Source organism: Myodes glareolus, chromosome 8 (genome assembly GCF_982192425.1).
Source record: "Myodes glareolus chromosome 8, mMyoGla1.1, whole genome shotgun sequence".
NCBI lineage: Eukaryota > Metazoa > Chordata > Mammalia > Rodentia > Cricetidae > Myodes > Myodes glareolus.
The window spans coordinates 12,962,984-12,988,000 of NC_142033.1; the positions used below are offsets into that span (position 1 = coordinate 12,962,984).

The 25,017-nt window shown below is 44.5% G+C and overlaps 1 protein-coding gene across 1 annotated transcript in view; it reads right to left on the bottom strand.

Annotated features, from left to right (window-relative positions):
- The window catches only part of Fras1 (Fraser extracellular matrix complex subunit 1), a 409,549-nt gene that overhangs the window by 19,583 nt on the left and 364,949 nt on the right, over positions 1-25,017 (bottom strand). Inside the window, exons 56-65 of the mRNA XM_087908851.1 lie at positions 24,116-24,460; positions 22,214-22,374; positions 20,973-21,120; positions 15,970-16,175; positions 13,180-13,336; positions 10,605-10,805; positions 8,365-8,552; positions 7,050-7,325; positions 4,160-4,392; positions 2,106-2,266 (exon numbers count right to left, since the gene is read on the bottom strand). Coding sequence (XP_087764977.1) covers positions 2,106-2,266; positions 4,160-4,392; positions 7,050-7,325; positions 8,365-8,552; positions 10,605-10,805; positions 13,180-13,336; positions 15,970-16,175; positions 20,973-21,120; positions 22,214-22,374; positions 24,116-24,460 — 2,076 coding nt within the window. The remainder of the gene's footprint in view (positions 1-2,105; positions 2,267-4,159; positions 4,393-7,049; positions 7,326-8,364; positions 8,553-10,604; positions 10,806-13,179; positions 13,337-15,969; positions 16,176-20,972; positions 21,121-22,213; positions 22,375-24,115; positions 24,461-25,017) is intronic.

Genomic DNA, 25,017 nt, shown 5'->3' on the forward strand with positions numbered 1-25,017 from the left:
ACAGTTTTAGAACATTTGAAATACAATGAACTGTCTCATGGTTTTTATTTGTGTGTGTGTGTGTGTGTGTGTGTGTGTGTGTGTGTGTGTGTGTGTGTGTATGTGTGTAAGACTATGGCATGAGGTAAGACGGCAAGTTGTGGGAGTCAGTTCTCTCTGTCTACCACGGTGGACCTGGAGCCTCGAGGCAAGTACCTACACCCCCTGAGCATCCTGCTGGCCTCAGAATATAACTCTTAGACTACTAAAAGTGGCCATTGTATTTAAAAGAGCTAATGCATCCAGAATGTCTGCCACCAGCAACTAGCCCTTTGTCCTGTCAGGGACTCAATTGACCTGTGATGAATTTAAATATCCTTAAGAGGGGAGAGGTAAGATTTTCAATTTTTAATCACGGTGGTTTCCTTCATTGCCTATGTATTTGGACCAATTCACCTTTCATGTGTAGTTCAATGGTTTAAGAATAATTTGGGCTCAACTGATTCTACTGTACAAAGACCACCATGACCAAGAACGGGACCTAATGAATATGAAAGAGCAGATGAATGCATTTCTGTCTTCCAAACCACTGTTGAATGATTCATCAGTTGAAGCGGTGGGGGCAGGGGGCAGTGGGTGGGCACGCATTTCATGGGCATTGGCCAAGGCAAATGGAAACAGACAGGACTTTTTGTACAGTGCAGTGTCTGCTGTGGTGAACCAAGACATGATGTGTGCCATTAGCTCTTGGCTGCGTCAGGCCCTCATCTGCTGTGGAGTGCCCAGCCAAGGTCAAGCTCTTGCCAAGAACGGCCCACCCGGTGACAGGGGGAGGTGGGCTACCCAGCCTTTTCCTCAGCCTTTCTCTCTTCGCTAGGTTGCAGCGCTGCTGGGCGTTTCTCTCTGCCCAATCCTGCTTCTCCCCCTTACCTCTGAGTAGATGCTGATCTCTAAGGAAAACTATGTTCCCTACACTTTATCTCGGCTCCTGCTTCTAGAGTATCCTTCCTTCAGCATCTAACGCTGTGCTTTCTAAAGGTGTTGTTGTCACGGGATCCCGGAACTAAGAACGGTCTCCATGCATGGAGAAGTAACTCATATTTACCATGGAGGCGTTTTAAATGTAACAACACATTGGATCCTCCCCATTTGACTGGTAGAAGAGTTGTTTGTGTGTCATAGACAGATAAGAACACAGTGGCTGAGAGAGGTCAAACCCCTTTTGTTCAGCTCTCAGTAATGGCTCGGAACAGGCTTGAAATCTAAGTCAATTGCAACTGAGAGCCCTCCTTCGCCTGCTTACTTCAGTTGAGGCCCCTGTGTTTGGATGCTTTCAAAGAAGGAAAAATTGATACAGAGTTGGGGGTTAGAAACCACAAAAAGCTTTTGTCAGATTTAATGTTTTCTTTAACCGATGAGTTGGATGTCAGTGTGGCGATTTCTCAGAAAATTAGGAAACAACCTTCCTCAAGACCAAGTAATACCACTTTGGGGTATATATCCAAAGGATGCTCAATCGTGCCACAAGGACATGTGTTCAACTATGTTCACAGCAGCTTTGTTTGTCATAGCCAGGACTTGGAAACAACCTAAATGCTCCTCGACCGAAGAATGGATAAGAAAAATGTGGTACATTTACACAATGGAGTACTACACAGCAGAAAAAAAAAATAAGGACACCTTGAATTTTGCAGGAAAATGGATGGAGCTATTATTTTGAGTGAGGTAACCCAGACACAGAAAGACAATTATCACATATACTCACTCATAGGTGGTTTTTAAACATAAAGCCTACAAAGAAAACCAGCCTATAAACCACAATTCCAGAGAACTTAAAAAGTTCTCTTAAGAACTAAGAGAGACTTACATAGATCTAATCTACACAGGAAGTAGAAAAAGACAAGATCTCCTGAGTAAATTGGGAGCATGGGGACCTTGGGGGAGGGTTGAAGGGGGGAGGAGATAGGTAGGGAGGGGAGCAGAGAAAAATATAGAGCTCAATTTAAAAAAAATCAACAAAAAAAGAAATAGAAACGATGAAAACAAAACCACACAAAGTCTGTTCCTCCCCACGGAGCCCCGCCTCCCGACGGAGCCCCGCCTCCAGTGCACAGGAGCAAGCTCACCAGAGAGTCCCCGCAGGTCACGGGCCGTGACTAGATTGGAGCAGACATGCTGGTGTCTGTAGATGGACTCAGACAGCAGGAAATGCAGATTGTGCAGCGGCATGGTGGAGATGAGGGGCAGCATTCCGTCCTGGTGGGGGATCTGCACGGAAATGTGGATTCTGGAAGGGAGAAGACAAGCGTGTCCTGCTGCGGGCCGGAGCAGCCGACTGGACACACGGCTTTGTCGGCACTGGAGAATCTAGCAGTTTTTCTCCCCTTGAAGTTTTCCATGTGTGCATGTTTGCATGTGTGTAGGTACACATGCACTCTGTGCCTTCATGTGCTCTTGAGGAAGCTGGAAGCTGACGTCAGACAACCCCTTGGATCTCACTCAGCATCAAGGCGGGGTCTCTTGCTGAGCCTGGAGCTCACTGGTCTAGCAGTCTTGGCTAGCCACGTTGCCCTGGTGAACCCCAGTCTCTGACTCCTGAGTGCTAGGGTTACAAGTGGCTTCAACAACTGCTCAGCTGATTTCACATGGGTTCTAGAAATCTGAACTCCATCCCTCATACTGTGTGCCTGCCAGGTGCCTTTAGCCATTGAGCCATTTCCCCGGCCTGTGTTTATGTTTTTAGGCATTTATTTTAATAATAGTAATGAATAATAAAATGGTTGAATTCTTAAAATTTAAGGTCAATTTTTTCACCCAGCCACATCCTACTAACCACAGTGTCTTTCTTGATCTAAAGCCCTACCCCCCAGCCCCTTGCATTCCACTCGGACCATCCTCCGTGTGCAGCAGCCTTTGGCTCCATCTCTACTCCTCAGCGCTGGAAAGCCTTTGTCCCAGGCTGTGTGTAACTCATTTACACTGGCTGCTATTCTCTTGTATGTTTACAGACTGCTTATCTCGCCTCCCCACTCCGAGGACAAGGACCATTTCCTTCATTGCCTTTGTCTCTGCAGTGCATGTAGAATACAATTCAAAATAAAACATGGACTTAATAAATACCGGTTACCCTGGGACGCAAGCAGAGCTGTACTTATGGGCTGCATTTGTTTTCATTGCACAAGTTTAAATTTTCACGAAGCTTATTGAGTGTGGGCTGTGAGTTTCTAAAGCCTGTCTGCGAGCTCGGTTTTTTTTAGAGGAATTCAGACATGAGACGTAAGGAGCGTGGCTCTTCACCTAGGAGAGGGTCGGTGCTGCCTGCATCCTTCTGCTACTGTTCCCTAGCAGAAATAAATCCTACTCCGTTTGAAAAGGCGAGGGATTTGCATGCACTCGGCCCCACTCAGTTGTTCATAAAGGTCGATGCTTAAATTCCATGAAGTTTAATGAATATGTATGACATGGAGGACTTCTCCTGCTATGCAACAAATGAAAGTATCCGTCTCCCATTAAAATCGTGGGGGCAAAGGAAAAAAAGAAGTCTAGTAACTTGCAGCTTTGACCAGGTTATTACTCATTAGGTCAGCAGATATTCAGCAAGTGTGTCTTGGGGACCAGAGGCACTGAACTAGATGGAAGAGATACAAAATAGAGCATCGCGGTCCCTCCCCTTAAGGTTTTCACCATCTATCACACCACATGGATGCCAAGAATGATGATAACACACTGAAAGTAGCAGAGATGGGCATCAGAGGGTTGGAGGAAACATTAAAAGTGTTCCTAGAAGAGACGTCGGGTGTTCCACAGTATAGCACAAGAAGACTTAATTAAGGCAAGCGGAGGGGGTGGGAGAGCTGGGGTTGGGGCTCTAAAGCAAGTAACACCAAAGCCTTTGAAGCCCTTGGGAGGTAGCGTGATTCTCTGCAGGTGGCTGGCGGGGCAGGTGCAACGCACAAGGTGAGACAAAGGAGGCTAGGAAGACAGGCAAGCGGCCAGACCTCGAGGGGCCTTCCAAGAAAGCCTTTCGTCTGGAGCTCTAATTACCACGATTGAGATTTGCAGAAGTGTCTCTCACTGATCTCACTGATCTGAGATGGAAAACACACATGGATACTTGCAATCCACTCATGGGGGTGCAGGGGTGCGGGCACAAAGTGGGAGGGGGAAGATGTTGCCTGACCTGTTTGGATGTTCTTTGTGTTTGACGTCCAGGTATTTCAAGGTGGCAATGAAGGACTGTGCCTGGAAGCCTCGAGCTGTCCCAGCTACCACTGGGGTGTGGCAGATAGCACTGTCTGTTCCAATGGTAACAACATTGCTCCTCAAGGGGGTCCCTACATGGCCCACTTTGTCCACGGCCTTTGCCACACAACGCACATGGAACCTCCGGCTGAAGTAAATGCTGTCTAGGACCTATGAGACAAAGTACCACAGACATGAATATACTGCATAAGCACTGTAAATGATGGGTATGATACAGGAAACACTGTTACAGAGTTAGCTACGGAGGCCATCCATCCATCCATCCATCCATCCACCCATCTATCCATGCATGTATGCATCAACCCACTGATACGTCCATCTGTCCATTTATTATGTAGTGCCAATGATATCCATCATGAACCAAGCACTATGGTCAGAGAAGTAAATACTTGTAGTGTAAGAGGATGAGACAGAAGATGAGCAAGTAAACATGGAACAAGCATCCAAAGACAGTCTACAGTAACTGTATCTGTTGTTCTCCTTAGACCAGAAGTTCAGCATCAGGGCAACACAACTGCTTCTCACATTTTCCAGCAAGACTCGCTGGCCTCCAGGCTGCCGCCGCTGAGAATATGCTGCAGTGAGGTTAAACCCTGGACACATGGGATACATTTCTTTGTCTTCCAGGAAAAAGTCTCCCCTCAGAATCAGCCTTTCAAGAGTGAATGGAAGAGGCTAAGATATCTGGCCAATGACATCCCAAACTCAAAACCTTGGGCACAGAATGTAGCTTGTTTCCCCAGGGAACGTGTGTTCCCTTCTTGTCACCCTGACAGCAGCAGCCTCTCTCCTCCCCAATTCCTAGAAGTTCTCCTGCTACTGGCTGATCAGGGAGGCCGACCAGAGAGGTTAGTTTCTGATCCCTGTCAGTTGGATACTTAAAAAAGCTTCATCTTTTTGCAAAAATCTGGTGTAGCATCCTGACTTCTATGTGTCATACAGCCCTTCCTGAGCAACAGAGGCAGAGAGTTTCCCAACACCCCCCATAATGTAGCAGAGGTCATGGCACCATAAAAGCTTGAGGCTGACAACTTGGCCTCCAATGCCTCTTGGCCTTTGAAAGTCTCTCTCTGGATTCCTTCCCATTTCTAGAAATGGAGAAGCAAGAGGAGCAAGGGCAGTTGAGAGGCAACGTAGGTCCCTGTCACCTGGACTTGCCAGGTTATGTGTGCACACATAGGAAGTACAGGTCAGGAAGACAAATGAGTAGTTCTCTGTGTCTTAGACCTCCCACAAAGCAAGCACATAAATGTTAAATTCCTCCCGTGGAAACAATTTTCATTGAAGTCCATTAAAAATTAAAGAAAATTTTCCCATTAAACTTTTTAAATTAGCTGCCATCTCTTCATTTATTTATACATGGACTTAGTCTAGGAGGGATGTCAGGCATGTTACAAAAATGCATAAACACAATGGTATTAAATAAACAACTGAAGAAATGGACATAAAGTAAAGGGAACTGGGTAAAGAGTATTAGTCACCAGTTCAATGCAGGAGAGAAGTTAGAGCCACGATGTTATAAATTTAGTACCTGGAAAAACACGTACTTTTGGCTCAAATACAGGGTTCTGTTTGAAACAGAATTAGATACTTATAATAAGATGTTAAGTCTTACTTTAAAGGGTTCTCTCTCTCTCTTTCTCTCTTTCTCTCTCTCTCTCTCTCTCTCTCTCTCTCTCTCTCTGTATCATACTGATACCTTGGATTCTCTGTCCTTGTCTGCTACCTTGTTTACGGCAGGACCTCTGTTGTTTGTCACTGTTCTGGATGCTCCAGGCTAATTAGTTTCCAGGGATATCCCTGTTTCCACCGCCCACTTCACTACAGGGTCACTGAAATGACGTGCTGGTCGCCATGCCCAGTTTTACGTGGGTTCTAGGGATTCAAACCCGGGTTCTCGTGTGTGTATAACAAGAGCTCTATCTCATAAGCATTTCTTAAGCCCTTAAAATTTTAATAACGCAGAAGGCAATTTAAATTTGTGCTGTATTGCAAAAGAACAGAATTCCCAGTCTTTGTAAGTTGAGCTGATGACAATGGCTGTGAGTGGCCCTGTTCTGTTGACCCTGGTCTTCAAGAAATACAGACTGAGAATAATCTCAGAGGCCCAAAAGTAGTCAGGAAAGGAGTGTCAGTGAAAATGCATAGACATTTTGCTATGTGTCAGTCAGCTAGAGTCTGCACTGAGACCGAGTCTTGACTGTCTTAAAAACAAACGCACAAAAGCCATATCCCTGGTGGCTGAGGAAATCTGCTGTGGGACACATCTTCCCAAGTCTGGGCAAACAGAGGAGTGACTGCTTTCTGGTGTGCGGTGGGTGGGGTGTAGGTGTGCCCCACCTAGGAGCTTTTTTCCTGTCCTCCCACAGGGCTTTGTAAATGTGGGAGAAATCTGAATACCCAAGAAGTTTACATCCAAATACTTACTGAATGATTAAAACTAACATAAAAAGGAATCACTTAATGGCACCCACCTGGAATCTTGGACTAGCTCGCTCTTTTATAAGCCACACTGGTCAGTGATCTTGTCAAGTGGCCAAGCATAGGAAATATTCTACAGATCAGAAGGCTAAGACAGGTCAAAGGACAACTTTATATTAAGTGGCTGAAAGGTGGGCAGACCTGGGATTTGTAAACAGGCCAGTAGACGACTGGCTTAGCTCTCTTTCGATTGTACCTCTTTACTTTGGCATCTAAGCCTAGACCTGATTATTTGTTTTACTCCCAATGCCACACACGGGACTCATGGGATTTGACAAGAGCAACACCAACTCTTTCTTTCCTGATTTGGGTTCGGCCTGCCTTACCTTGTGGTTGACGCTGGTGAACGGTGTGTTATCAGTGATGGTCTCAAAGGGAGACCGAGCCCCGTTGCCATCCGTGGGCGCTGCCACTTCCCAGCTGAACTGCACAGATGTTTGATTGATGCCAGCCTCGCTGCAGCGATCCTTCATGATGGCATACCTAGGGAAGTGGGGGTCACAAGGAGTGACACAGACCAGCGGGTAGCCAGGAGACGGGGCTTTCTTAACTCCTTCCTTTGAAACCTCTTCCACATGATCATAGTCAGCAAGGGTGACGACCTAGGAGAAAGCAGTGGAGCTTCAGGTTGGGTTGAGGAACACAAGGATCAGGGAACTATGGTGGCCTTCAGAGACCACACAACCTCTTCACTCCTAGGGATTCTGTAAGCCACAACAGGAAACGGTAGTTCCTTGCCAGGCAAAGGTGAAGGCACTGTATGTGGAGGAGACTCCCCCACCCCCAGAAGCCTTCCTAACATATCAGCTGCATTCCGAAACCAGAGTCTTATCTCTTATGAGAAAAAAATACTTTAATTCTTTCATGCGTTGGAATGCAGCTGCTAATTTGGAGTTGCATTAAACTGTTAATGGTGCAGAGAGGCATGCTTGTCCAAGACAGAAAAAAAAAAAAATAACGAAGGTAGCGTATTTGTTTCATAGTCAAATAAGAGATAAATTTCGAAATGACCATCTCTTCTAATAGGTAAGAGATGAGTTAGGCGAATTTGGAAGAGTAGTTCTGATTACTTGACTCATGGATTCAGGGTCCACTGGTGACCCTTGGGCATTTTCTTCTTAGTGGCAGTCATTCAATTCTGCCCAAACTGAGAAACATGGTACCACATCTCCACATGTATGGAATTCTGTGTGCTAAGTATGGGGGATGATAGACACGTGTAGTAGCATTGCTTTCTTACTCTTCCCACCAAAGCAATGAGAAGATAACCGAAGTGCACTTTCTACTTTTATCCAATCAGGAATGGGCTCCTCCACCCTCCACACTATTAGTATTTGCACTAAATAACTGCTTTTTTGTTGTTGGGGGCCATGCTGTGCACTGAAGGGTTCTTTGTAGAATCTGTGGGTTCTACCCACTAGATGGTCATAGGACCCTGTGTGAGAGATGTACCCAGCAGAAATGTCTCCTGACATGGTCCGCCATTCTCTGTGGGCGGGGGAGGGGAGGAAGTGGGCAGAGAGATGCTCTTGGCACAGTGTCAAAAGCAAAGAAGCACACACTGGATCTATCTTCTCCCCTGTTCTCAGCCTCAGGCCACTGAGACACAAAACCAGCCATCCTTTGGAGCAAGCAACTCACAATGGGTGGTGCTGGCAATATGAGACTCCCTGCCGCCTCTTGGTCTAGAATCGTCACAGTCGTAGTGGTCATGTCCCCAAGCACTGCTTCCACGGGATCATCTGGGCCAAGGACTAGAGAAAAGGATTCATGCCATTCTCGATCTTCGTTGGACAGGATCTCGACTTTGAAGAAGATATGATCCACACCTTTACCAAGGACAGAACAAAAGGAGCAAAGGTAAAGGCATGCACTCAAGAGAGTGCAAGCTGGCATGCCTCAAACATCATATTAAAATATGCCCTGTCCTTGCAGGGGCCTCTCACAGATGCAATGTCTGCTAATCACGCAGATCCATCTCAAGTGGAGGCTGTTTTATAAACCAAATTCTACCTGTGGTAGAGACTCAGCTCTGCAGATTTACTATTCAACACCACATAAGGATTAATGGCCCCTGCCTGACACAGGCAGGCTGTAATAAAAATCTATGATCCAAAGTACACTTCATCCTGGTTACTCTTTTCTTTTTGCTTAATTTTTCTTTCCCTTTTACACTTACACATGAGCTCTAACGTGACTGTGAAGGCGCGTGCACAGAGGCCCTCCGAAGCAAAGGCCCACAGGCTGCCTACCAGGCCAGGCTTTGCAAAGATAGTAACACAGAGGACCAGATGCCGGAAGGAGGCAGGTGATGGCTTCCGAAGTGCACGGTATCTCTTGTGAAGTGCAGGGCATGAAGGACCTTTCCTCCACTCCCTCTCGCATCTGGTCTATGCTGCTTCTGACTCGTTCTCCCTTCAGGTTCTTAGGCAGCAAAAATAAAGAATAAGGAGCAACAGTGCAGATGTGGAAGGCTGGCTACTGTTCCAGCAAACACCAGCTGGACACACAAAAGATGGAAGCTGGGCTGCCTAGTTTTATGTCAACTGGACACAAGCTAAAATCACTGTAGAGGAGAAAGCCTCAGTTGAGAAGATTATTCCATAAGATCTGACTGCAGGTAAGTCTGTGTAGTGTATTTTCTTAGTGATTGACATGGTAGGATCATTGAATGTGGATGGGACCATTCTTGGGCTGGTGGTCCTGGGTTCTAGAAGTAGGCTGTGCAAGCCGCAGGAAGCAAGCCAGTAAGCAGCACCCCTCCATGGCCTCTGCATCAGCTCCTGCCTCTAGCTTCCTGCCCTGCTTGAGGTACAGCCCTGACTTCCTTCAGTGATGGACTATGATGCGGAAGTGAAAACCAAGTAAACCCTCCACTCCCCAGCTTGCTTTAGGTCATGGTGTTTCATCATAGTGATAGTAGCCCTGAGTAAGACAGCAGAAAGCCCCATAAAGCTCCAGCGAGGTCTCTGAGCTTTAGGAATCACCATCCATTTCCTCTACCAAATCAATGCATCAGAGGGTCAAATGGTCATGACTGGATTCTTGTGGTTCCCCCTTCCCAGACCTATCACCATTTTTGTCCCTAGGGTAAAGTATTTTTGGAAACTTGTGACAGGCTATCCTATTTCCCAGTAGATGTAAAACCATTTGCACACTGTTATTATGTCTTTCAGACTTTGGTAAGCCCTAAAGGGGTCAGAACAGCATTTCCACCATATATCAGATGATATGTGTGTATATATCTGTATTTAAAATTGAGTGCTACTTCACCCAACTAAACAAAAAGCTAACAAAAAATCCTTTCAAATAAACCCAAATGCCCAGTGTGTTTTATGATTGGGTACTTTTTTTCATAACTAGCTAATTTTTTACCTGCAAACTCAAATATATATTTAGTAAATGCTTTATTCTATTGAAGCTAGTACATTCTAATTCAGTATCTTATCCTAATCCTGTATTCAAATATAACATTTTCCTCTCCACTATGAAAACCCCAGCTGGTAGTAGTGGCGCATGCCTTTAATGCCAGCACTTGGAAGGCGGAGACAGGCGGAAGTCTTTAAGTTTGAGGTTAATGTGGTCTACAGAGCAAGTTCCAGGACAGCCAGGGTTACACAGACAAATCCTGTCTCTCAAAAAACAAAACAAAAAGTAAGCAAACAAAAAACAACAAAAAACAAAAAGATCCCTATAAACTGAACTGGTGGGAATGGGAGGGACAAGAAAGGACTATGTGGGGAGGGGTGGATATGATCAATATGCATTATATACAGGTATAAAAATAGCATAATAAAATCTATTATTATGTATAACCAGTAAATGCTAATATAAAAACAAGAAAAAAGAAAACCCTAAGACTGAAATTGGCCCTCACTTACCAGGACTGAATTTCAAGACTCGGCTCTTGGGGTGATAATCCACACCAGACTGGGCAGAGCCGTCGCGGGTGCTACAGCGAATCTTCGAAGTCCTGTTTTGATCACCTCTGCGGATGACCTTGATGCTCAGAACTGCAATGGCATCTGGCCCTGCAGGTTCCCGGACTTGGTAAGCAGCTTCTTCAAATTCAATGGTAGGGGCTAAGGAAATGTGGGCAGGAGAATAAGAGCAAGTTAGAATAGCTCAAAGGATCACACTCCCAAGGAACTAGGTTCTAGGGACCAGCTGTTCACAGTACCACAGCCCAGTGGCTAGCAGTCATAAAATTCACCAGCATTTACCCCTCAGTAACATTCAAGACAGAGGAACTCATCTGGGCTTCTGTAGGCATTATTTCTCACATGATTCTGATTAAAACCAAAAACAAAGTTAAGACTTTAAAATGTTTGATAGCCAAGTTTCCACTGTGACATTATAGTTCAAAGAATGTTTTTAAACTAAAGCTTTTAAAATTAAAATTTTCACAATCCATCAAGTGACTGAGGCATAGGTACTCAATAAATATCTATTGATTGATTACATACATAAACTTTTTAGTTATAAGCTACAAGTTTTTATGGTTTATAAGGTATCTCATTTAGATATTCCTTAAGTGAACTAACTCCATGTTTAACTTCTGGGCCTTCAGGCTGCTGTCTCAGAGTTTTGACCTTCCCTATGCTAGCTTTTCCTAAGATTTCAATATTTATTTCAGTCAGTATAGTTGGCTTAGGAGCACAAGCTTTCTTGACACAATGTCTGAGACACTATTGTTGCTGGAAAATGATTAATAATAATATTCATTTTTATCCCATGAATTCAAATTTCACGACGAAAGGAAGGCTAAAATGGTGCCAGAAAAGAAGATAAAATGATGGGAAAATTGAGAGCAGTTTTTAATTTTATAATCATCTTAGCACATTACAGACTATTTTAGAAGTTTCTCATCTCTGTTTTTTCTGTTTTCCAGAAAGTTTCATGGTGACTTTATAGTTTTAGGTGAGAAGGTCTTTGAAACATTGGAACACTGCTGAACAGGCTGAATATGTTACCTTTTGAATCCTTTTCTTTCATCTGTATTCATGTATATGTATATACTGTGCAGATGCCCAGGGGGGTCAGAAACAAGCATCGGGTCCCTTGTGGCTGGAATTATAGGCAGCTGTGAGCTGCTTAAAGTGGCTGCTGGCAACTGAACGCCAGCTGTCTGCAAGAGCAGCCATTGCTCTTACCCGCTGAGGACCTTCCAGCCTCAGTCTTGCTGAGTCTTGACCATTGTGTTTTCTTCGGGACTGAGAAAGGTTCACCTTGGGGGTTGAACCTAGGTTTGTATAAAGGACTAATTCAACTACAAGGCACTCTCCGTGTGTGTGTGTGTGTGTGTCTGTGTGTGTGTGTGTGTGTGTGTGTGTGTGTGTGTCTGTGTGTGTGTGTGTGTGCATATAGAGGCAAGATGTCAACTCAGGTGATGTTATTCAATAGCCATCTACTTTTTTTCTGGGGCAGGATCTCTCACTGGGATCTGGGGCTTACCAACTAGGCAAGGAACGCTAAAAACCCCAGGGCTTATCCTGCTTTCACTTCCCAGCAGTGGAAGTATAAATAGGTCTGGCTTTTCATGTGGATGTTGGGTATTGAATTCATGTTTTGACCCTTATGCTCAAGGGCCAAGCACTTTACCACATGAACTATCTTCCCAGCTCCGAGGCCAGCTTTCCTTATTGATGTCCCAGATGGCTCCTGACTTTTCGTTAGGGCCCTAGGAGGTTCACTACTCTCAGAGAAGGTAAGAATGAAGATCCTAGAACCCAGCAAAAATAAAGGTTCTCATCCAGTGTTGCAGCTTAGAGCTTGTACCTAAGATGCAAATCAAATGCTCTGTGTAGGCTCTGCTTTTTCACATCTACTTCAGGGGTCATTGCCAGAGCGAAGGGAAGCAAGGTAACACAACATGCTTAACAAGTCCAATAAACGTTAAGCAAAAAACGGGGTTTGTATTACGTATTTGCCTGTTAAAATAATCTATTTTCATAAAAGTAATCATGTTTTCATTAAAAAACAGGTGCTGTTTTCCTTGGGCGTCTGGTCACTCTGCTGGTCACTTGATGTTAGAATTTAAGGTTGTTTGTTTCTGTCAGTGTGAGGAGTCAGTCGGAAACCAGACTTTACCAGGAAGACAGCACCATTCCGGATCAGTTCTCAATGATGACTGCTTGTATTTCCAGTCCCCTTCCAGACCTGGAGCAACTTACACGGTTTTTATTTTCCGGTTTAAGATCCCGGTTCTAGCTTTGAACCATACCTGTTCTCTATCTTTGACAATGTAGGGAATGAAGAGATTAAGGGTTCCTGTGTACTTCTAGGGGCCCCACAGAAGGTGACTCTTTGCTACAAGCATTCGATAAAAATAATCAGAGGTCGCTGTCCGTAGGCACTTTCCTAGCTCTTTCCCTTTCAAAACACTAACATTATCCATAAGCCCTCAGTTCAAGTCCTAGCAACCTCAGAGGGCTAACAGGCATTCTCTGCTGTTACCATCTTCGTCATTGGATATGGTGACAGTGGCCACGCTGATCTTCCCGACTCTGGCTCCACTCCAGTGGTTTCCGAGAGGATGGCCAAGATGGACCCTGAACTGTTCCTCAGGCTCAAACATGGAGTCATCGTGGATGTAGACAGTGCAGTTCTTCACCTACGACCAACACACAAGACATAGTCTTGTAGGAGGAGACCCGTGATATGTGGCTTTCATGGATGACACTTTCCTCTCTTGTTGAGAGAATTGACACAGACTCAAAAGCATCTCAATAGTTTCATGTATAAAACAAATTTTTAAACCTAGCGGTTTGCACCTGAGTAGGATGTACCTATATAGTAAGGCCTGCATTATAAAGACATTCCAGATCACTTGAAATCTTGGCGATTAATTTATGAAAACCAAGCCAATACAATAACAGCCCACCAGAACACACCTGCAAATACTGGTGTGCTTTCCCACATGGTGTCTGGGCAAATGAAGACTTCTGAACACGTTATAAAGGGTGAAAGTCTAATGATGGGAACCAGCATAAGGCTCTTCGTCCTGGGGGTTGAATAAACTCCCTTTCCCTTGTGAAAATGGAATAACTTCTTAAGGAATTCAGAAAGACAGAATCTTAAGCTAACCACAACTTGAAATGCTGTAGAAATTTTTACATTTTCTACCAAATAGCATCTTGTTTGAGCACTAGAGGATGGAAACCTGGGAACAGTACCCAAGTTCTTGGTGGAGGGGGAAACCGAGTATTTCTCAAACTGAATATTCTCCACTGAGGACCATGATTCTGAGAAAAAAAAATCCAAATCATATTTTTTTAAACATATAGCAGCCTCAGCAACAGATTCATGTGATGGGCTGTGGGATATTGTTGCCTGACTATTTTAAATTTACTACCCAGCTGTCTTTCACAGGCTGTGTGTGGGCAGGAAGGAGTTCTAAATCATACTTCTCAAATCATGCTAAATGTAAGACTTCCCCGCGAACATATGTATGTGGCTTCTCAACATTGTTTCACGTTCCTCAAGAATGGACTCTTCCCTACAATATCTTTCCTACAGAAGAATTCATTATAGAATATATGAATTCAGTAGTGACTTTTCAATCTGAGTGTACCGAGGAATTATCACGGATTGTAGAGTGGGTAGCGTGCGCTCTATTCAATCTCTTCTATTAAATGAAAAGCTATTTCTTGGGGTAGGCAGAAAACCAATGCAGACGCGCAGACTCAGAGTTCAAGAATGCATCGGCAGTGTTTGACCACGCCCCTACACTAATGTTCAAACTGGCCACTAACAAATTCCCAAACCTGGCACCAGCCTCTGAGTCATGACTCTTTGTGGCTTTGTATTTCCTTTTTGTAGTGAAGATGAGGACAGTAGGAAGAACTCTGCCGCAGGTGACATCTTCTCAGGCTAAGGGTCACTGGATTAACAAGACTTTGATATATTTGATTAAATCAAAATGGGGCACTTCTGTTCAGCTAGGAACATTATGTAGTATATGCACATCCTACCATCCCCGAAGATAAATCTCTAAAGAAATTCTCACTCAGGTGGGAGTGGAAACGCACACCTGTCAGGACGGACACTAAAACATGACTTGTGCTGACATGAGCTATGAAGCTGTTTGGTGTGACCACTGAGGCTCCCTACTATTCCCGAGCTTCATGAGTGAAATGGAGCAGGTACATAACATGAAACATTACACAACAGACAGAAGCGCCAGATTAGATATGGATCTAAAAGACACAGGCAGAACGTGAGACGTAATGCTGCAAAACCAGCAGAAGACTAAATAGAGAATAACATTTTATAAATAATAGATCATGTAGGAAAAACAAAGAACGCTTAAAAAGATTTCTTGAAATTATATTTAAGTGTGTGTGTGTGTGTATGTGTGTGTGTGTGTGTGTGTGTGTGTGTGAATCCAGAGAGGCTAGAAGAGGGAGTTAGGTCCCTCGAGGGTGGAGTTAAGGTCAGTTGTGACTCCCTGACATGGGTGTGAGGAACTATATTCAGGTCTCCGGGAAGAGTAGCAAGTACTTTTAACAACTGACCCATAACAGAACAAAACAAAAATACTTCGAGAGAAAAGAAATCAGATAGAAGATACAGATCAAACGATCAAACACAAGAGATGAGGAAGAAAATAAGAAACTCAGAAAAAACCATGGGAGAAGCATTACATAGAATGAGGATTACGTACCTTGAATAATAAAGGGTACACACACCTGACTCTGCCATGGAAACTGAGACTTGAAAATAGTGCAGTTCTTTCAGTCACACCTCTAGGATTACAATGAGATTCAGAGGCGGTTATATATGGGAGACAATGAGTTTCTCCCTTGAGAGTTGCTTTAGCTTAACTGAAAAGGATGAGTAGTTACTATGTCCACTGTCAAGACAACACTTGAGGCTGTGCAGTGCAGGCCTCTTTGCTCCTGTGTTGGGATCTCTTTGCCCTGGGACAAAGACCTGGACAACAGAGAACTCCCTTTTGCTGTTGGGACATTGGGTGAGGTTTCTCTATTACAGTGTCAGACTAAGAGGTCTATATTTGATTCTACTGGGTTCCATCTAAGCTTCCCAGATGTATGTAACCAATGATGTATGTGTTTGGCTGTAACCAAAGACAAAAAAAGATAGCCAAGTGGAATAGAAGGCATCATTAGTAATTTTGTCGATTTGTAAAGAACTATAAGAGCTAGGTCATATCTAATTTACTTCATGGACAGATCAAGGCTACAAGGAGAGAACATCACTGTTAGGCACCATGCGCTCACTTACCTTCTCCCCTTTCAGGAATGTAATCCGGGAAGAGTCTGCATCCCTTCTCTCCTCAAAGTCCTCCATGACCCGAGCTGAGCGGCTCTGAGTGTAGCACCTCACGGATGACTCATAGCTCAGGTCCCCACTCCGGACGACAGGAACGTGCAGGACACCCTCCTTCTCCTTCACCAGAAGCAAATCCTTGGCAAACTGCATGCTGGGAACTGGGCAAGGGATGGGGAGACGGGGGCCTCGTCAGTGGGAGACAGAATGCTCAGCAAACACAGTGGTGCTCCAGTGACGGCCACAGTGGCGCTCTGCTAACGGCCAACCCAGCATGGCAGAGCACAGTGCTAAAGGAACCTCAAGCATGGCTGTTGCTCTCACTCCAATACAAACAGGTAACACACACAAAACCAATACGACAATGATTTGAATATGTCACTTTTCCCACTTCCTCCTAAGGATACAAGAAAAAAACCAAGGTTGGTGACAATTTAAGGCCCCTCATACAGGTCCTGGGGTCAGGGAGACACTAGGGAAGAGTAAAGATGCTAATAATGAAAAACAAAACAAAACAAATAACAAAATAGGCTCAATCCATTTAAGGGACTTCGAGTTTTCTTTGTTTTGTTGTTGCTGTTGCCAGATGTTACCTAAAAGTTAAATCAGCGATCTAGATTTTTCTCCTAAGTTAGTAACAACAGTAAATAAATACTACAAAGAAATTCCATATGGGGTCCAACTTATTTGGACCAAACTATATACATACACAATATATATATATATATAGTGTATGTATATATATATATATATATATATATATATATATATATATATATATATAGTGTGTGTGTGTGTATGTATGTACAGGCATGTGTCCGTGTACTGAATTTCATAGGTTGTAACTGAGTTGTGACTAGAGCTATGGAGTTAGCTGCTCTCTGAAACCTGATAATCTTATTATATGTGTGTGTGTGTGTGTGTGTGTGTGTGCATGAATGCGTGTGTATGTGTGTTGAATTTCACAGGTTGTAACTGACTTGTGACTAGAGCTATGGAGTTAGCTCCGAGTTAGCTGCTCCCTGAAACCTGCTGATCTTTTTGACTTTAGAAAGGAGCCCAAAGAACAGTGGCTGGAAACAGAGGAATTAGAGGAACAGGCTTGATCTTCCATACTGGCTGCATGACAAGGCAAATTACATAGACTTGCTGAATGTTGGGGTTTTAAACTTGCAAAGCAAAAATATGAGCCTCTCAAAGAAAGCTGAGAGGACTGGCTTTCAAAAGATAACACAGACATGACACTCAGGGTCCACAGGAGTCAACCAAATATGGTAGGTTGAACATATTTAGATTTGCACGTGCCACCAGATTCATGCTTCTTCATCCAGGGAATTCTTTCCCTCTCTGCTGCCCCAGCGACCATGGTGATGCTCAACATTGAGACATTGCCCCAAGCCCAGCGTGGTTGACTGTGGGTTATCAGTTTCTCCATGAACAGTGCCAGGAGTCAGATGTCAAAGCCTCCTGAGATGAATTTTGTGTTCAGAGCTGTAGGAAAGCATCCCCAACACTCCCCTCACTCTCTTGGCTGCCTTCTGCACGTGCCCTCCCAAACCTAAGAAAGAGGGGCTGGGAGCAGCTCACCTCTCTGCAAGCGCGTGCCTAGGAAGGTCTGTTTGCCTTCAATTGACTCTAGCTTAGAGGGGTTGAATGTAGGAAAGACAAACCCATCCTAGTATCAGAACTGAGCCTGCTGGTATCAATGACGACCTCACAAAAAGACAGAAGACTCCTCCCCAAATGACACTACTCCTATGTGAAAATTAGTGACCACATCTTAACTATGTAGGGGCCTGTCGCCCAGTGCAAGGTGTTTGACCCCAACAGAGGTGTGTTGCCATGGGGAGAACAAAACAAGAGGAAGGCTGTGTTGCTCTTGGCATGTGTCAAAAGCTTCAGACTGGCCTGGCATGCCTCATGCCAGAGGAGAAAGCTAAGGGCTGAAGTGGTAATATTTTCTCATGCACTAATCAGCCCCAGACTCTTCCAGAGCTGTAAACACTCTTCTCTCTCCGTCTGTGACCAGATACTCACTGCCACTTCTACCCCTGTATGCTGGAGGTTAGAGACATGGACACTTTTGTCTGCACAGAAAAAAAAGTGAATAAACACCTCCTTGTCTTTCGGAAAGTCCCAGTCACCAGGAGGTTGGCAAGAGACAATGTAAGACAGTAGAACACGCTGTGTGGTGATGGCAGGTGTAGGACATGCTTCGTGTTTAGGACTCTCATACATATTGATGCCATCTGTCAACTGTTTTTCAGGGCAGTGCAGACCTAGAAAGAGGCAGCAGTGACCAGGGGGATGGATTTTCCAGGATTGCAGGGGCCCTTTCTTTTTTTCTGATGGGGTGCATAGATGCAAAAAGAGAGTATTCTCCAAAGCACATGGACTTGCAATGGATATAACACATGTATCACTGAGCAGCTCTCTTAGCACATTGGTTGTACATGACTAACATATTTATTTGCATAAGTCTTAGATCCGAGAATAAAACACAGGACTCTGTTCTCTATTACTGATACAACACTGAGCACCATATTCAGGCACACAGAATGTTCCATCGACACTATTATTGTGCTCATCTTTTTGGTCATTGACAAAGTGAATGTGATAACAATGCCTGGTATGTGGTGGCCTCTTTACAGGCAATGGTTAAAATGGAGAGTTAACAGCAATCCCATCTCTGATTCTTTGGAGTTAATGAGTAAGGACTACTCAGCTGTATGCACAGGGTACAGAGGCTACAAGATCTTTCTCTTCTGCCAGTAATACTCATATGCACATTAGAATCTAATTTCAGACAAGGTAAATAAAACCAAGAAAACTTTAGATTATTTAGGGTCCTAAATTTAGCCAGCAGAAAAAGAGAAAAGTACCCGAGATTGCATCAGAAATGTGAGCAATCACATCAGAAAGGTGAGCGGTTGCCTCTGGCAGGCAAAGGCTGATTTTATATGGTTCTCAAGTGAGCAGACATTGCCACCGAGAGGGGAGAGGCCAGCTAAAACTGCATGGGGAAAGACAGCAAGGCAGGACATGGAACCAGAAGACGGAACAGGCTCAGATCTGACATCTGCCTCTGTCTCTGTCATCTCTTCACATGATCTTCCACACACTATCAGATCTCAGTGTCACAGCTTGAATGGCTACTGTGAAGGTCAGACACAGTGTGCGCAAAACCTCTGTACCCAAAAGTGTGTGCAACGAATAATCTCAACAACAACCAGTGACCACAAGGAAGAGAGGTGACCAACCTAAGAAAATACTGTTGGCTACAACAAATCACTAAAGTATGCTTGCGGGTTTCTTTTCTGGGGTAAATTCTTGATATAAAATACATGTGGTAGCCTTCCTAATAAAGCAGAAACATTTTAAAATCAAATTCATAAGATTGTAACTCCAACACCTACCAATAAAATAATGAGAAAAATTGAAAACCTTTTCTGTGTTCCTCAGAGTGCAATGAAGATTGTATGTGTTACTGGAGTCTGACTGGTTCATATGATAAATTATAGACATGCCAAGAATAAATGAACATGCAATAAAATCTACTGTGTGCTGGATTACAGAATTTATCTATATGACATTCTGGGAAAAGCAAAACTTCAGGGACAGGAAGCAGATCCATGGTTGCTAGGGCTCCAGTTAGGGGAGAGACTGCCTACAAAAGGGAATGAGTGAACCCTGCAGGGGGTGGGGACTGCTCAACATTTTTACCATGGTGACTGTGTACCACTGTCTGCTTTCAGAGCTTGTAGGGCTCTTCCACTCTCCTAGTGCACACTTTGTAATTTATGTAAGTTATACCGTAATGATTTGCTACATATATATGTAGACACATATTTATGCAAATACACACACACACATAAACACACACATTTCTCATGAACAATGCACACCAAATGATTGTCTTTGGGGGGTGGAGCATGGATAATTGAGAAGTGAAGTATGAGGAAGATTAACTTTTCATAGTGTGTCTTTTGCCATTTGCAGTTTTTGCTCCTACATACATGACTATTTAAGGATGAATAAAAACATTAAACATTATCATTTGGCTTGTCTCTTTCTACTTTAGGGGATTTTTTTCAACCCTGACTCTGTCATCAGCCACTGGGGCTGCTGCTGAGAGTCCTCTTGCCTCACTTGGAAACTGGCTTGGTCTCCAATCTCTGGACCCACCTATGGATCCCTGAATGTTCTGGGATGTTCTGAAAATGCTAACTTCCCACACTGAGAAGCAGCTTTCATGTTCACCCTCTCACGCACGTCATGTCTTCAGTGGTGACTGGGTTTGGTCCTTTACTGCTTCTATTGTGTTCACCCTCACTTACGTACACCGTGTCTTCAGTGGTGGCTGGATCTTGGTCATACACTGCTTCTGTCCACTTGTGCATACAATTTTCACTACTGCCAAGATTAGGTTCCTAAAACACCTTGCACCACTTCTGCTCATGACCACACATTGCTTCCATCGCAAAGTCCTTTGGCCCCACAGGACCTGACTCACTGCAACTTCCCGTTCACGCCTCTACTCACCTGCTGTCCTGTTCAGATCAGAACTCAGCATCCCACTTCCCCAAGTCTGCGTCTTGGAATATTTCACCCTTGTCTCTACTTACCTCTCTATTTATAACAGGCTTTCCTTTATCAACCATGGCTAAAGTCCTATCAGAACCGACACACCTCTGTAAAACCTGCTACATCAGACAGAAGCTTCTTGAAGATAAGGCCTAATGCTTATGCATCTCTCCGAACCCGCTAGAGTACTGGCAACATGAGTGGCTGTCCCCTTCATGTCTATGCAAGCACACATGTATGCATTTGTACATGGATATGTATACATACAGATTTCATGCGTGAAAGTATAGATGAGATACAATGTAACGTGCATGGAAATTAGGAAAATATAGAAATATGCTTTAAACCAGCAGCAGGTATTCCCAATCTCTTACCGTCTTGGAATGTGTCATTAATTGCAATGACAGCCTGAAAGGGTTTGGTCAGTTCTGCTCCTTGTGCTGAGCTGAGGAAAACCACAAAAGTCTCCAGTCCTTCAATCACTGGGTATTGTGTGTCATCCAAGATAGTCAAGGTGCAGTACTACAGGGGAGAGCAAAGCAAACGTCACAGAAGGCTCAACACCTAGCACTGGCATCTTCATTGTTGTAAAGCAAGCTTAGTTTTACTTAAATTCATAATGACAATCTCATTATCATATTCTCACAATGTCAATAAAGCTTGCATTGTTGGATATTCGGTGCTAAAGAAGATTCTTTAATGAATTTGTGCAAAGTGTGTGTGTGTGCGCACGCGCATGAGCCATGGTATGAGTGTAAAGATCAGAGGACAATGTGTAGGTGATGGTTTTTCCTTCTACCATGTGGGTACCAAGGATCAAACTCAGGTCATAAGCTTTAAGATGGTGAGGACCACCTTGCCGGCTTCTGTTTGTCTCTATTTCCAAAGAAAGTAAGAACTAAAATGTAATATTTTAATATATTGAAGCGACTCAGAAAACAGGCAGAAACTGCACTAGTGACATTCTGCAGAAAGAGTCTAAAGTAGAGGTCTTCATTGAGCTTCTCCCATTGGAGCTCAAGGAATCCCATGGAAGATGGGGGATTTTAGGAGTCAGAGGGATGGAGGGCACCAGGAACACACGGCAACTGAATCAACTAAGCAGGCTCTTGTGGGCTCACGGAGACCCAAGGGACACGCAAGGGTCTGCAGGGCCTGCACCACATCCTCTGCGTGTGTGTTGTGGCTGCCAGCTTGGTGTTTCTGTGGGACTCCTAGCAGTGGGAGCGAGTGCGCTTCTGGCTCTTGCCTGCTCCTGGAACTCTCTTCCTTGTAATACCTTGTCCAGCTTCGGTGTGAGGGCTTTTGCCTTGCCTTACTGTATTTTGTTTCATTGTGTTTGGTTGCTGTCTCTTGGAGGCCTGCTCTTTTCTGATGGGAGACAGAGGGGGAGTGGATCTCGGGGAGAAGGAAGGTGGGGAGGGTGAGCTGGGAAGAGTGGACAGAAGGCAACTGTGGTCAGGATATAGTGTATGAGGGAAGAATCTATTTTCAAGGAAGGAAGGGAAGAAAGAAAGGGAGGGAGGGAAGGAGGGAGGAAGGGAAGAAGGAAATAAAATACACTAGTGACAATGAGACTCTTGACTCTGAGGTGCTTTGGCTGCTGTGGGCTCACCTGCTCAGTGACACCTGGCCCAAACTCCACCTTCCTTGAGCTAGGGACATAGTCAACTCCTGGAGTGGCAGAAGCTGGGTCTGAGGGTCGTGTTGCACACCAGACAGATGTGAAGGTGGAAAGGTCAGTGCCATGGCGGATGACTGGAATCTTCACTGTGCCTGGGTTAAGGTAATAGCGGTTTGTTAATGTCCAACCGTGAACCAAAAGATCAGAGGGCATCTCGGGACTCTCATCTCTCAGCACCACAGCGGCGGCTTTCCCACCCAGGCTGTCTAAAGCGACCTTAGCGATGCTCCTCTGCCCCCTGAGCAGGGCTGAGGAGGCATCATAGCTCCCTTTCCTTGACCCCAAGGTTAAGAGGAGACTCACAGGAGGGTCTCAAGTGTGTGTGGGGATGGCACTGAAAAAATGGTTCCCTGAAAGAGCAGGTGTCCCATTCACCTGAGGCGTGACCTGCCACCCAAAATCCAAGCCTATCTGAGGAGAAAAAAACCCTAAGATAGAGCCTCAGCTAGAAAAGTCAGTAAGGAGCTCAGGGGACCTGGGGCTGCATGCTCTTAATGAAATGTTTTAACTGGGTTGATTTTCTTGTTTATCCAGCAGTGCACACATCATTACTCAAACCAATAGGTTTATTATCTGAGAAACAAGCCTCATCTTTTGCATTCACCATATGTGCAGTACCCTAAAGATATTTAATTCTCATAACCATAGAGATTGAGAACCCCATCAAACAACATTTTCTCAATATAATTTACATATCTTTTTTATATGAAAAATTTTTAGAAACTTATCTACTTGCTTTTGTTTTAACTGTATGAACATTTTGTCTACATGTATGTGTGTATTTGGTATCCATGGAGACCAGAAAAGGGTACTGGATCCCCTGGAACTAGAGCTTCCATGTGGGTGCTGGGACCCAAACCCAGGTTCTCAGAAAGAGCAATAAGTGTTCTGAAGCACTGAGTCCTCTCTCCAGTCTCTAGTTTAGTAAACTATTTGACTTTTCTGGGCCTCAATCTGCTTTTCCATGCAATGCTACCTGATCCGCTGAAGGTGGAGTAAGAATGCACAGAGCTCTCATGACATCATGCTTGGCATTCAGTGTGTGTTAAAAAATATTAGTCCGGGTGCTGGAAAGATGGCTGGGTAGTTAAGCGAGCTTGCTGCTTGCGTAGAGGATCTGATGTTATCCCTGGGCTCCAAGGGACCTGCAAACCTGTGCATGCATTATGTACATGCAAGCATGTGCGTGCAAACATACATAAACACAGACACACACACTAAATCTTTAGAAGTGTCAGTTCCCAACATAGCACAGAATCCCTTTAAAGAGTTAGAAGGCTTTGATTTTCAATACAATTGCTGTCTCTCTCTGCTAGTGGCATGTGATAGACTATGAGACCCTTAAAAGCCACAAGAAGGAAAGGGCCTGGGCTCTAAGACAGTGTATAGAAGAAACTTACCAGCAGCTTCCTTTGTGCTGACATATAAATGATAATGATCCATGTGTTAAGACACTGGAACTTGGAAGCTTGTTTCGGCAGTTGATAGTACACTAAATAACTATCTATATCCTCAGTGATTCACATTGTTCCACTTCACAAGCCAGAATAATTAGGGCCATATTGTCCCTCTGGGCCACAAAGTCAGACCAGACCATGAAGCTTCATGCCAGTCACTTCTCTGCCATTAACCAAAAGAGCAAGCGGAGTGGGAAGAACTCTCTATTTTCACTATCTTCCATTGCTGGTCTCGATAGCCTGATGTTCAAAACTAACAATAGTGTCCCTAAGAAATGGCATTCTCCACGTCTTTAGGACCTTGTTAAACAGGAACCTGGACTGGCAAGAAGGATCAGGAGATGGTTCCTAGAAACCCAGAGGGCCTCCCAATTACCTGCATCCTCACTGATCGTGAAAGCCGTGTTGCCCAGGGAGACAGTTGAGGCATCATTGGGCCCACTAATGAGCACCTTGGCCACTGCCAGCCTTCCAATGCGGGCATTGTCAGAAGCATCAGCCAGGGCGATCTCAAACTCCTCTTCCTCTTCATACTCGCTGTCATCAATGATCATGACATCACACGTGGACATGGTGACCCCGGGTCCGAATATCACACGACTCTCGGCAGACCGCCCTCTGGACTTAAAATCGGAACCTGATTCCAGAGCGTAGAGACTACTTCCCATAGCCGATTTGGGGACCGTGTAGCAAACGGCAGACACAATGCTGCTCGAGTCTCCTGCAGCACACATGGTGAGAGAGTCGGAGCATGGGAGTGAGTGCTTCTCACATTTGAACATTTCTAGCAACTTAATGAGCTTTTCCCTCTGACACATTCCATCACTATTTCTGCTCAAATCTGACAGGCAACCTTCCTGCACTGCAGTTTCTATTAAGCCTGTGGTATAAACCGCTTGAGGATTTAATATACCCCAGATACTTCCCCAAATAACTGGGAATGGATTTCCTATTCTGTAAATTTTGTGCTCTGTTAATTCACAAGACTCATTGCCCACCATCTAAGACCACAGCGGGTGGAAGGACAAGAGGCAGATTTGGTACTTTAAGTAGCAAAGTAATTGTGGCCTGAAGGAAGGGAGTTGAGAACAGTTCACTGCCTCTCTGGAGAAACCTCTGCACTTTAATTCCCCGAGAGAAACAAACTTGTTTGAAAAAAAGAAAAGACGAAGCAATACAAAACAATATAAAAGAATATAAAGATATAAACGGCCTTGCTCATTAGTGCTGTCACATCCCTTGATGGCAGCCTGCCGCAGGCCTGGCGTGGTGGCCCAG